General features: G+C 49.9%; 8 protein-coding genes across 8 annotated transcripts; 5 read left to right on the top strand and 3 right to left on the bottom strand.

Moving 5' to 3' along the window:
- Nucleotides 1–181: 181 nt before the first annotated feature.
- On the top strand, nt 182–1360 carry N7525_008810 (protein kinase domain-containing protein; the record flags this gene model as incomplete). Its single annotated transcript, XM_002562874.1, has 1 exon — nt 182–1360. The coding sequence occupies one exon, from the start codon at nt 182–184 to the stop codon at nt 1358–1360; it is 1179 nt and encodes a 392-aa protein (XP_002562920.1).
- Nucleotides 1361–1887: 527 nt separating this feature from the next.
- Nucleotides 1888–2109, bottom strand: N7525_008809 (uncharacterized protein; the record flags this gene model as incomplete). The annotated part of the gene is made up of 1 exon (XM_061214504.1): nt 1888–2109. One exon carries the CDS (start codon nt 2107–2109, stop codon nt 1888–1890), a length of 222 nt encoding a protein of 73 aa, XP_061068935.1.
- A 72-nt stretch (nt 2110–2181) lies between these two features.
- N7525_008808 (uncharacterized protein) lies at nt 2182–2493 on the bottom strand (the record flags this gene model as incomplete). The annotated part of the gene is made up of 1 exon (XM_002562873.2): nt 2182–2493. The coding sequence occupies one exon, from the start codon at nt 2491–2493 to the stop codon at nt 2182–2184; it is 312 nt and encodes a 103-aa protein (XP_002562919.1).
- A 1218-nt stretch (nt 2494–3711) lies between these two features.
- On the top strand, nt 3712–5007 carry N7525_008807 (uncharacterized protein; the record flags this gene model as incomplete). The annotated part of the gene is made up of 5 exons (XM_002562872.2): nt 3712–3979; nt 4102–4162; nt 4225–4468; nt 4569–4797; nt 4868–5007. Coding segments are annotated over 5 exons (942 nt in total), but the record flags the coding sequence as incomplete, so codon positions are not given.
- A 609-nt stretch (nt 5008–5616) lies between these two features.
- On the bottom strand, nt 5617–6297 carry N7525_008806 (SRPBCC domain-containing protein; the record flags this gene model as incomplete). The annotated part of the gene is made up of 1 exon (XM_061214503.1): nt 5617–6297. One exon carries the CDS (start codon nt 6295–6297, stop codon nt 5617–5619), a length of 681 nt encoding a protein of 226 aa, XP_061068934.1.
- A 1358-nt stretch (nt 6298–7655) lies between these two features.
- N7525_008805 (uncharacterized protein) lies at nt 7656–8888 on the top strand (the record flags this gene model as incomplete). The annotated part of the gene is made up of 1 exon (XM_061214502.1): nt 7656–8888. One exon carries the CDS (start codon nt 7656–7658, stop codon nt 8886–8888), a length of 1233 nt encoding a protein of 410 aa, XP_061068933.1.
- Nucleotides 8889–9520: 632 nt separating this feature from the next.
- On the top strand, nt 9521–10750 carry N7525_008804 (Zn(II)2Cys6 transcription factor; the record flags this gene model as incomplete). The annotated part of the gene is made up of 1 exon (XM_002562869.2): nt 9521–10750. The coding sequence occupies one exon, from the start codon at nt 9521–9523 to the stop codon at nt 10748–10750; it is 1230 nt and encodes a 409-aa protein (XP_002562915.2).
- Nucleotides 10751–10894: 144 nt separating this feature from the next.
- Nucleotides 10895–12895, top strand: N7525_008803 (uncharacterized protein; the record flags this gene model as incomplete). Its single annotated transcript, XM_002562868.2, has 6 exons — nt 10895–11324; nt 11436–11772; nt 11858–12129; nt 12193–12368; nt 12418–12700; nt 12756–12895. 6 exons carry the CDS (start codon nt 10895–10897, stop codon nt 12893–12895), a joined length of 1638 nt encoding a protein of 545 aa, XP_002562914.2.
- Between the last annotated feature and the right edge of the window lie 228 nt (nt 12896–13123).

Raw genomic sequence — 13123 nt, 5'->3', positions numbered from 1 at the left:
TCATCAGAACGTGCGTTCGCCACTCCGTCATCATTATCGGTCCAACCGTGGGTGAGGCTTAATTGCCTATCGCGAACTGTTCCGGTGGCGTTATTGATATCAAATTTCATTTGCCTTGTTCCCCCGAGGTCATATAGACCCTGACCTGCTTGCAAATCCCTCGATATTACACATTGGAACTATGGCCAACCCACCAGTACAATTGTCGCTCCAGACAACCCAGGGCAAAAGCCCATCTACTCAAGTCCCGTCGAGTCTCACGCCACCAGTGACTCCGATAGCCAAAGAAAGGCCCCCAAGATCAACTCCAAGTCCAATTCAAGACCCAAAGGCAGCACAAACGCCATCCACCTCCAAGGACAATGTCGGCACTCTGCAGTTCACCGACGACCTCGAGATCTGCCACGACGAGAACAACCGCTCCCTCGAGTTCGGCCGCGGCGTCTGGAGCATAGTATACAAAGCGCGCTCATTCCCACACCCGCAAACAAACCCCCCAGGCACGCCCCCAAGCTCCCCAACCTCAAGATCGCAAGTACTAGCCGTGAAAGCACCCTTGCGCCGCGATGCGCGCCCAGTCCTAAACGCCGAAGCATCAACCCTAACCCGCCTCACATTCACCCAAGGCCACGAACAATACATCGTCCCCTTCCACGGCTACCACGCCCCCCTAGGCGCACTAGTAATGTCCGCCATCCCAACCTCACTAGCATCCTACATCGAAGACCAATCCAAACAAGCACGCACCCACCACACAACAGCAACAATGTTCGACCCAGTCCAAGGCCCAGCCTCATACCAAGACCTCGCGCGCAGACTAATCACCGGCCTGAACTGGCTGCACCAAGTCGCCGCCGTCGTGCACGGCGATATAAAACCACACAACATCCTCCTCCGCCCAATCGACACAGACGACTGCGTCGAAGCCCCTGCTTTCCCTTTCCAGCCTCTGTATGCCGATTTCTCCGCTACGGTGGATATCCCCGTCCACGCGGAGGCGCGCGATACGACGCGCGCGTCGATGTCGTCGTTCACGCCGCCGTTCACGGCGCCGGAGATGCTGGCTTCGCTTACGTCGACGGAGATGGCGCCGACGCCGGCGTCGGATGTCTTCTCGCTTGCGGCTACGCTGCTTGCTATTGCGACGGGGGATTTGCTGCTTTATCCGAATATGAATCATCGGTTGAGGCTGGAGATGGCGAGGGCTGGGCATCAGATTGTTGATTTTGCGAGGTCTGGGGTGAGTGGGAGTCGGGTTCCGAGGAATGGGTTTGTTGAGCGCATTGTTAAGCCGGCTGTTGTTAAGGATCCGGCGATGCGCATTACCACGCCGGAGTGGGTTCAGCTTGCGTCTTGTTGATGTTGGAGGGGTTTTGTTGGGACGCTTTTTGGTTTTGGGTTTTTGCATTGTCCATATACCCTATCTAGATGGAGTTTGACGGAACATGTATGGTATATGGTATCAGGGTACATTTTGGTTGCATATTGGAAGAATGGGCGTAATATCTAATTGAATCACATAATACCTAATAGAGCGTGAGGATATCCGTGTTTCATTCAAGAGTAAAGGATAAGGAGTGTTGAGGAAGTGTCTACCCTCCAGATATCCCCAGACGAGATTCTGACCCACTTGGAGGCCCACTACAGGAAGGCTTGGCTGTTCCCAGTCTCTGGGACACTTGACTGTGTCATGTTCCCTCGGAAAAAGGTTCTTCTACATGAAATTTGATGAAAAGGATAGAAGAATTGATGGATCGAGAAAGTGAATGATAAGAATTGCAAGGCGGGATTTTCCCTCGCCGAAATTCATCTGCCGACAATACTATTTCTCATCCCACAGGAATAGTAATAGTTAACCTTCTTGGCGATGTTTCTCCCAGTGACCCATCAATACCCACAAGCCCCACGCTTCTCGCTGACAGTGGCTGCTGTCTCAATAAGTACGTCTCGCTGGGCGCCTAGATCAGGGGCTATCGTAGCCCAGGAACCGGAGTAGCAGGCCTCGCTGGCGATCAGGAGGCGGACATTAGGCGGCAAGATAGAGAGGGCGGCAATCATCTCGGCTTTAGATAGGAACTCGCGTTCTGCGTGACCCGTGGTCTTCCTCATCGCCGTGTCCGATCAAGACGATTATGATGCGATCGCCAGTGCCTGCCCGACCGGATACGTTTCTGATCCAGTTCATGACGTGCCTGTTTGTTGCAAGTATTGGGAAGCACGCACCAGACGAAGGTTCATGCGATCCGGAGATGCGGACGAGAGGGAGGTCGCCAGGTTGATTGTGGCTATATGATCTGTGTATGCGACGGGCGTGAGATCGTCTGGGGCTGCTTCAACCATGTGTCGAATTTTGCGGACAACCCAGACCAAGCAGGAGATCTCCAGCTCTGTCGCCCAGTAATGTTTCTCCGCGGGCGTTAAGCCATGGGTCTCTAGTTGACCCACGGTTGCCGATCTTCCTCCCGTCTCATTTTCTCCAGTGGCAATAGACATCTAGGTGCAAAGAGATCTGGGATATGAACACGAGTGTAGGTGCGAAAGCGTCCCTTTTTGACAGGCTTAAGAAGACGGCCTTCCATTCGGGTACTGTATACAAGCGCAGCATAGACGGATTCATCTTTGGAGTACATTCTCCAATCCCTGGATTCGAGCTGTCGAATGCGTTGTGTCCTGATACCATGGCCCAGTCAAAATCAGCAAAATTAACATCACAAAACATGGGAATGTCACTCACTTCCAGTCCCTATAGCATTGAAAGCTGTGTAGGAAACTGAGAGCCGGCTTTCGTGCTCAGTAGTAGGAGTGGGGTCGTAATGAGAAGAAAGTTAGATTGATGCGAGCGAGATGTGAGTAAGATGTGAAATCCACGAAGACAAAGTCCTCATAACTCGACTGTCAGCATCTCTTCGCCCACTAGATTGCGAATTCTGATACCACATGTGGTTGCAGCGTTTCTGAATTCGGTTGGGGTACATGGTCCTTCGATTGCCGTCTGAAGTACGTGAGGAATGGTTGCATTGCTTGAAACCTCTCAGCCATCCGGCTCTCCACCAATCCATTCTCATTCGATGTGAGACTTCTGGCTTGGCTTATAATGATGTTAAGCTTGCGGAATAATTGATTCTATATCAATTCGATTGTCTGTTTGGTCCGCAGTCTGTCTAAGAAGACGCTTCAGCAGCTCTGCAATAACCTCTATATAAGTAAGAAGGCGCCTGCCTAATGTACCTTTCAAACTTGGAAGGTGTCAAGGTCCGAAGATGTTTTGGGTCGATTATTCTCATAATACTTATAGATGCAGCACCCATGAAGGGAAAGAATATCAAAAGATATTTCCAACTCCTTCAATGTCATTATGCCAAGAGCGGTGCATTGTATTGTCTGGAGTGCTTCTCATCCATCTAACCAGCGCAACAGCAACTTTATTATGGATATAGCCGGCAATTAACATTATTTCCTACTGCAGCATCACCAAATTCCACAGCTAACCAGACTGAATCAATAAATTGGGTGCACTTGTGCACCTGTTACGCCTACCAGTTGTGTGGGCTCCTCCCGTTACTGATGTCATCATATTTGACTCGGTACATACATATGTAGGGTATTGGCTAAGATAAATCGACTATGTAGCCACTGTTATTATTATCCTCTCTCAAAATCCACGCCATTTAACGTCTGTTTAACAAATAACCACAAAAGCACCAAGCTTCAATGGCCTCATTTCTCCCTCAGACACATGAACAACCGCGACCATTGGGGGGTCAAAATGGCGGTATACGCCGTCGATTCCAAGTTGAAAGTACACCGTTTGCCGGTCGAATTGGAGCTAATCAAGAGTTTTCCGTCTCTCCTCTGGAGGAGGCAGAGTTGTTACGGAAGACTCCCGATGCCGCACCGCTGGTCCCTTGGAGCCAAATGATATGCCCGAACCAGTTTATTCAGCTTAATATATGGAAAGCTGCATTTGTTGAAGGTGTTGGTATGTGAGATATTTGGATTCACTGTTATCTTCTTTATGTTCCATGTCCCTTATGCTTTTCGCTTTTAAACCCATTGTCAAACAAGCGCCCTCCCGGACATGCGCGCTGATACAAAAATTAGTAACATGCTTGCTTGTATACTTCACATGTTTCTTGGCCGTTGGTCTAGGCAAAATGGCTGGGTAAGTCTTAAATCACGTTTTCACAACAATTGGCTTATCAAGCTGACATCAAAATCAACCAGACATCTTGCTACAGGGCCAGTGGTCCCAAGCCTGATAGGAGGTCTGCTCAATACTCTGACCCTTCCTCTATTCATTTTCGCAGCGGGCCCTGTGTCCGGTGGTCATGTGAACCCTACAATCACTATGGCGACATTCTTCGCCAGGTTATCTACCTTCCCGCGAAGCATTCTTTATATTAGTTTTCAGTTGCTCGGAGCTACTGTTGCTGGCTACCTGCTGAGAGGTAGCTTTGACACCCGGTCTGTAAGTATCTACAAGCATCAACCGCTTTCCCTCGTTGTTTCCTTGCTGGCTTTGCTTTACGGCTTCCTTCATACTCAGATTCTTCTGCTAAACGTTGTAGTTTGTCATCCCCGGATGTGTCATAGACACTTCTGTGGTGTCAGTAGGAAGCGCATTTACCATCGAAGTTACCACCGATTTCATGCTCATCTTCCTGTCATTCAGCGTGGGTCTCGATCCACGCCAAAGAGAAGTGTTTGGTCCAGCTCTTGGTCCTGTCTTTGTTGGTATTATTCTCGGAATCACAAGCTTTGGGACTGGCTATAGCCAAGTCGGATACACTGGCTTCGGTACGTATTAATCGCTGTGCAGCCATCTGATTTCATCTGCTATTTCATAACGCTCACCTGATATTTACAGGCGGGAACCCTGCAAGGTGTTTCGGTGCTATGGTCGGCTCACATTTTACCTCGTATCATTGGATTCACTGGCTAGGCCCTATTGTGGCTTCAATCCTTCACGGTATCATGTATTATTTTATTCCGCCCTACCAATATTGTGTATGAGTATCAGTCAAGTTAAACTTCTGTTATATGGACGTACTTCACTGGGCAGGCAGCATGGATCTATAGGTAGCTATGTGGTCACTACCTAGGTAGATACTATCTTCTTTGATCTTCACAAAGACAACTGCGCCACAGGTACGTCGACTACTCAAATGGAAATACTCAACCCAATCCCCGTCTTTTCCTCCAAGGATGTGGTGCTGCGCCTCTGCAAGAAAAATCCTGTTCAAATAATCTCACTGATGCTGGATCCCCGTCTGCGAGCTGACAGGATTTTTGCTTTCAAATCGAGGGTTGCGGTCATTGCCGACACCTTTTTCTCGATGAATATACCAGAATATTGTTATTCTATGTTCCAGTAACAGATGAATATTTCAAACCAAAGTCGACTGTATTTGCTATTCATCCAATTTCCATTTCGTCCGTCGTAAGGACGCAGAAGGCGGCTATGTCAACCTCGATTGCGGCATAATAAGAAATTAATTAGGAAAATACTTTTGGCTCCCTTCCACAGTCGGAGGGTAATGGATAGTAGGATCCTGCAGCGGCTACATCACGAGTGGACAGCCCAGCTCGCAGGGCAGCTGTTTCAACTCGGGTGGATCAAGAAGAACCGGTCTTGCTGCCCCCTTCAACAAATCCCTTCAAATCAGCAACCCACATCTCAAAGTTCGCCTGCAGCTTAGCCTTGTACATCCACCGCACCACATACACCAACCACCCAACCTGTGCCTCCCAATTCCGCACTTCCGTCCCGCCCTCAACAGCCGTAATCTCGTGCACGCGCTCAGCCGTCAATAGTGACGGCGAAAGCGCACCCGGTGCATCGGGGTCAGCGCACCAAACGATACGGCCGACTTCGCCGGTGTCTGCGTTCGGCGCTCTGAATTCGCTTATGAGGAGGTGTACGTCTGTTGAGGGCTGGGGCTTGGTGGAGGTTGGGTCCATGCGAACGTGGAAGGTGAATTTTGTTCCTTTTTGGAGTATTGGGGAGAGGTTTTTGTTTGAGGATTGGGTAGTTGATGCCGGTGCCGGTGCCGGTGTTGGTGTTGGGTCCGGTGCGGAAGTGGATGGAGATGGGTCTGGGGTTGGCTGGGAGCGGATGGTTACGCGTGGTACAAAGGCGTTCCAGCTCGGCCAGGTTGAGGTGTTTACGAGTGCGGCCCAGACTTCCTGGGAGGGCGCGCTGATGAAGGTTGAGCTGCCGATGTGGAGGGTTGCTTTCTCGATGGGGACGTTCGGGGTTGCGCGGGTGGCGTTGGTGGGGTCTGTGAGGGTCGTCATGACGGATTCGAGATTTCCTGGTAAATGCTTGAAAATTTGGAGGAATGAGGTTGAGGAGGAAATGAAGATAAGCAGGTAAGAGTCTGAGGAGAAGTTGTGTGCAACGCTAGGTTGCCAGAGTTGTACGTCGGATGTCGTTGCATCCGGGCCGATAGCTTGGAAGTGCTGATAAGATAAGATAAGATAAAGTTTTGAAGTATGTACCTAGGTACCTAGGTAGGTAGCTTGAAGGTTCCAAGGTTGTAAGTGTAAATGAGAAAATAGCCCTGACTAGTTGCCTATGTACCGGACTTCCTATGCTACGTGTCTTTTCCCTTCCCATTTTGCTCAGGCCCTCGCTGGTTTTGCTCGATGAGCGCAACCTAAGCGTCAGGCCCCTCAATAAAACGCAACACGCTAGCATTATCCATGTGAACCCTCGTTTTTTAGATTGGCCCCATTCTCCCATCAAGAAAGCATTGGCATCAATAACTTTGACATTTTATTTTGGTACACTTGCTGGTATTCATTGCGCCTTGATAGAGCCTAATGGCTAATGACTCAAATTAGTCAATAAATTAAACTGCATGCTCCTGGGAACCCTTGCCTACCGGTTCAATGGTCTCCTGGATAGGCATATAAGGAGTGCTAATCCTAGAGCAGTTGCATGAATCTGCTGGGAGACCGCAACTTGTACCTAGCCACGGCATAAACATCGAAGTCCTCAAAGCTATGATCAAAGGCTAGCCGGACAATTTCTGGTCAAGTCCATTAGCTACCGGTCACCTGGCTTGCGAAAGACCAAGGCCTTGGATAGAGGTCTTCCCTTTTGAAGTATTTCCATTTATCTGCCAGCGGCCACTGGCCGGCACTATGCGTACTAATTAGCTCAGATGCAGTAAATCGTAGGATCAGGTCCAGTATATCACACATTCTTCATGTTTATATTTCCCCCAAATCTTCACGGAAACACAAACTGCAGATGTAATTATCACTTAGCGCATCTTTGAGATTGTTGGATCGAAGGAACAACCCGTTTGAAATTACCTGCGACAAAACAGGTGGACCAACCCATTCCAGATTGTTATCAATCGAGGCCTTGAAGCCATATTGAGTGACTACCTAGGTATATCTCCCATTCCCTTATGAGGCTCTTTCGCTCTTTCCGTTTGTCCACATCTGGCCCATCTCCGTTCCTTCCTGCAATGTTGCTCCTTCCTCAAAACCACTGCACATCAATAAAACCCCCATCATCCCCTTTTCCCTCCTCTTTTCCTTCTTCTTCCTTTTCTCATCATACATTCTTTCATCAATTACTCTTTCACTTATACACTCATTGTTCTACTACATTCATTCAATACTATTCCAGTCTCTTCAACATGCAGTATCCTACCCCAGTTCCGGTCTTCGTCCAAACTTCTCATCCACCCCCTCCTACCTTTCTTGCCCGGCCACGGCCAAAATTTTGCATTCTGCGCCCCGGAGGGTTTTGGACACCTCTGATTCCACTTGACGAGTTGCCTTCTTGGTTGGAGATTTGCAACTGGGCCCCTGACATGTATATGGGAATGTACCCGGCGTCAATGACCTTCATGCCACGAGAAGGGGAGTATGATGTTGTCTGCCATCACTGCTCGCATGGCGTGGACTCGCTGCACCAGAGCGTCTCTGAACGAGAAGCTTCTTCTGTGACAGCCAGTAATGCCGCCTCGTCCAAAGACTGCCATGAACAACACGCCTCGCCAAATGCCCAACACCATGATACTGTGTCCTTGCCTGCGGTGCTCCATCGCGACTCCCCAAACCACTTCTTGGAGCAGCCCCCTTTCAGTGCAATCCTCCAGACACCTTTTGTCGGAATGTGTGTGGTCGACGTGAATTCGCAGTATCCGGATATAGCCCCAGACCAGGCTGGCCCGAAACGACGTATGAGCCTCGAGAACTCGATTCCTCCTCAGGTCTTTGGTGCAGTCGGAGTTGGCAGTCCTCCGCTTTCCGTGGCCAACTCTGCGAACGCTCGCAGGCCCGATACCCCTCACCCACATGCACATGGCCCTGGATCGGTTGCCAAGCCCCAGCGCGTTGCATCCTTGCAAAACGAAAGCGTTGCATCAATGAAAAGTGGAAGCGTTGCGTCTACTCGATCTCTGACGGTTGCTGCTATCGAGCAAATGAAGAGAATGCGAAGAAGAAGGCTCTCGCGTGGAAGCAGTCTGCATGCAAGCATCAGTGTCCCAGAGGCAAAGAGTCTGTCTCAGACATCAGACTCAAAGATTTCAAAGGTTTCGAAAGTTTCCAAGAATTCCAAAATTTCCAAGCTTTCCAGGATCTCCAGGGTCTCCGGGGTTTCCAAGATTTCCTCCATCCGGGTCATTTCAAAGCATAGTCCGAAGGTTGTACTGCGTCGTCGACGCGCGGAAGAAAGGAAGGCCCGCAAATCAGCACAGGCAGTGACCTTAATGGAGAAGCCAGAGCAAGTGAATTCGGCTACCAAGAGACGCGATCGACGTGAGCGTATGATGCAACGCAGAAGGCAATCTGACCGTGGCAAGCAGCCATATGCAAACATGATGCGGATCCCCAATTGGAGCCCGGGTATGTGCAAGCACTGATTCATAATCGAAAGAGGAGTGGTCTGTACAAGGCATCGTGAGGCTGTTTCACTCACTGTCTTGACTGTTGGTATTATTCACAAAAGTTTACTTTGACTGGGTACTGGTTTATACTAGATAGATGTCTTTCCTTCATTTTGTTTATGTTGGGTCTGGCTATGTCTTCGGTCATTCCAGATTGCCCTTTTTTGCGTTTGGTCATCTTGTTGTTCTCAGCTGACGTCCGGCTGGTGATCGTCTCTCGTTGACCTTCACGTTCCTTTTCCAATTCTTGCTTCCGGCGAGGTTTTGTTTTGATAATGTCGTTTTGCCTTTACAACTGGCTGATTACCGTGCCTGTCGTTTCCTTTTGCTATTCGCAACTGTCTTTTGTTGATGATGTTGTCTCTCACTTTCGTTTCCAGCCCCTGTACTAAACTTGTGGAACCCAACCAGAATTGAACCGAGTATTCCACTTTCCAGGGACATTGATAGATAAATGCAGTCCTGCCTTATCGGACATCAAAGATATGAAGAACCGACCCCCAAGCCCCCAAAGCAGCTCCACCTAAGACCAATCGGGCAAGTGTCCGCACCCCGCACTATACAGGGCTACTTGATAGCCTTCCAAGCCAGGTAACTTCACACACACTATGAAGGGGAAAAAGCCCCGTGGCATTCGGCATGACCGAGACTGTGGTCGCTGTAAAGACCGAGGTATCAAATGTGACCTGAACCGACCTCGATGTCAAGCCTGTCTCCAGGGTGGAGAGGCATGCAATTATCCACAGCGAGTTGTATGGGTAGATGATAAGAAGAAGCCGAAACGGCCAAAAGGCACTTCACCACAGATTCACAACGCAGAGACACCAAACGTTGAAGCTTACAAGTCGGCATCTATCAATCTATACGGCTTCATCGACCTCCTGGACGCTTTCTGTCAACAAATCCAATCTAGCAGCCGCGACATCCCAGAAGAAGGAATCCAGCTGATTTCACGCACGCTAAACTTTGCCCGCTCGCGCGTCCAGGATGCAAACAACAAAGAGTCCCTCCAGTCACATTTAGTGGCCTTGACAAACCTGAGCCAGGTTATCCAGTCCGCACACCCAATTGCGCTCTTCGGCATCGCCACTTTCGCCATGTTTGAAGTATGCTGCGGATCCTTTGGCAACTGGCATTGCCATCTCCAAGGCGCGCGCTCGCTGCTAGATCTCCACTGCCAACACAAGGCCGATCTCGACGACCTCTGCGGCGAAATATCCGGTCTAGCCGATGTCCTCGCCTATCTAGTATGGTTTGATGTTACAGGTGCCCTTGTCAGGGAAAGTCCATTAATTTTCGAGGACTGGCATCGCGAGACCTTATCTGCTGGCTTCTTCGGCTCAGTCGGGTGTCCAGCAGACACGTTCGATCTATTCGTTTATCTTGCGAAACACCGCGACAGCAATGGGATCCGCGCTATGGACCTTAGTGCTCGAGCATTAGCCCAGATTTTGCAGCTCAATGCGGGCGACACGACGGACCGCAATCTTGCGACGACCGTGTATAGAGGGGCCGCGGCAATCATGGCATTCAGTCGCGCGGGAATGGCTACGGGCGGCGATCCCTCTGCATCGACTTATCATTGCAATGTAGTCTCTTCCATGGTGGACCGGGCTTGCCACGCTATCGCGGAAATCCCTTCTACATCGAGATTCTACGTGCACTTAGCTACCCCCGCCTACCTGATAGGAATGAGTGCCTCGACGGCACGGCAGTGTGAAATAATCCGAGGCTACTGGCGCAACTGCCAGTCGTGTGAATTCCCCCGTTATCCGGACGCGGAGGCGCAGTGCGACCGGAGGTGGAGGATATGCGGGGTGGGGTTTAGCGTCGGTTAGATTGCCTTCCTAATCGGGCAAGACATCACATTTCATATCTACATGTACTTGGTTGTGTCTTGAACATCTATAAGGATCCTGTTAAGGTCTGATATGGTATCTTCGTTGCTTTTGTATTTCCACCATAAGCATGGAAATTCCCCCATGGCTACCTCGTACCAAGACCGTTGCGCTCAAAAGCGCGCCGACCAGCTTTCCCTCATACCCCCCGAATGGCGCTTAGATCCCGTTCCCTCCATTGAATCAGCTCCAAATACTTTGGCCTATCTCCGCCGCATCCTTAGTCCAGAGGAACTGGCCCTCACGGAAGAAACTGATATCGCCGTCCTTCTTCGCAAGCTTTCATCCGGAGAACTCTCGTCTCTAAAGCTGACTAGAGTCTTCGCTAAACGTGCCGCCCTCGCCCACCAACTTACAACATGCTGTACAGAGATCTTCTTCGAGCAGGCCTTTGCCGTGGCCCAGGAGCTAGACGATTACCTCGCTCAGACAGGAAAGACTGTCGGCCCTCTACATGGATTACCAGTATCCATCAAAGACCTATTCTCCGTTGAAGGAGTAGACACTTCGATCGGTAAATTACCCTCCTCCTTCCTATCAATCACACCCGTTACGAAGAAGATAATCTCTTTCATCATGTACAGACATGTGTACGTATGCGCATACTGACAATAATCGAATCCAGGCTGGGTCGGCCTCACCAACAACCCAGCAAAAGCAGACAAATCCGTAGCGCGCACGCTCCGCCGTCTCGGTGCCGTGCTCTACGTGAAAACCAATCTGCCACAATCAATGATGATGTCCGACTCGTACAACCACGTCTTTGGGCAGTGCGTCAACCCATTCAACCGAGAACTGATTTCCGGTGGGAGTTCTGGTGGCGAGGGCTCGCTTGTTGCGGCGCGTGGAAGTGTTCTTGGTATTGGTACCGATCTGGGTGGTTCGATTCGTATTCCGGCTGCGCTTTGTGGACTTTATGGGTTGTCGCCTAGTCCGGGGAGACATCCGTATGAGAGGGGGAAGTAAGTTTACCTTCCTTTTGATTCGTTGGATGGTAGAGAGGAAGAGGAACAAGAACAAGAAAGTGCTGATCTGGATGATTTACAGTCCTGGGCAAGATATCGTGAGATCGGTTGCTGGGCCTATGGCCTGTAATCTCGCGACTATTGAGAGGTATATGGAAGTTTTGCCGGAGGCGAGGCCGTGGGAGGTTGATCAACATGTTGCGCCTGTTGCGTGGAGGAAGGAATTGGCTTCTCCTGGTGCGAAGAGGTTGAGGATTGGATTTTTGGTTGATGATGGTGTTGTCAAGGTTCAGCCGCCGATTGCGAGGGCCATGCGCGAGGTTATTGAGGCGCTGAAAGCGGCGGGACATGATGGTATGATACCTGATAGCAACATCTCCCAATGGCTACTGCGAACCATTTACTGACAAATCTCAGTGTTTGAGTGGGATGCCTCCTCGCATAGTTATGCATATGAGCTCTGGGCAAAGGCTATCTTTTCTGATGGCGGCGAGGGCTGTCGAAGACAGATAGAGAAAACCGGCGAGCCGCTTATTGAGGGTATGCTCGTTGGTAAACCTGAGGATACTTTGACTACCAGTCAAACGCACCAAGTGAGGGAACCACCATGGTTCGGTTGTTACCTGCTAACCTATATTGTAGCTCAATGCGGACAAATACAATTTCGAATCGGCATATCTCGATAGATGGGTATCATCCGATATTGACGCACTGATCATGCCCAATACTGCATGGGTGGGATACAAACCGTGGACGTGGGTGAAGTCCAGTGCATATGTGGGCTACACCAGTATCTGGAATTTCCTTGGCTATGCCGCGTTAGCAGTCCCTGTGACGACCGCCTCGAGGACGAAGGATGTTCCGGATAAAGAGTGGCTCGCCCATGTCCCGAGGAATGATAGTGATAGGTTTAATAAGCAGCAGTGTGAGTATATCCAACATTAGAGCTTTCTCTCCGTACGATACTGATTCATGTTTAGATGATGTTAACCTGGTGGAGGGGATGCCTGTGGGGATACAGGTTGTTGGGGGTCGGTTTGGCGAAGAGAAGTGTGTTGCTGTGGCCAAGGCGATTGAACAGGCTATGCAGGGGAAGATTACCTCGCGGGCAAGACTTTGATTGTGCAGCACCAGAGGTAGACATCCAGGCAGCTATACATAGTGATTTGTAACTTATGCGTTTCCATGTAGGTCTTTGCCACTCCGCTCGACGACGGGGGTATAACAGAATGCTACATATATATCATGTCTTCTAAGTGTTCTACATACACGAAATCTACTATGATCCAATTTATTGGGTTAATATCGTCGTTCGTATCATCACTATATGCAATTACATCACAGGCGT

This window comes from Penicillium rubens (genome assembly GCF_028828025.1).
Source record: "Penicillium rubens strain IBT 27055 chromosome Unknown utg000003l_segment0_segment0, whole genome shotgun sequence".
In the NCBI taxonomy this organism is placed as follows: Eukaryota; Fungi; Ascomycota; class Eurotiomycetes; order Eurotiales; family Aspergillaceae; genus Penicillium; species Penicillium rubens.
This window is presented reverse-complemented; position numbering and strand designations above follow the sequence as displayed.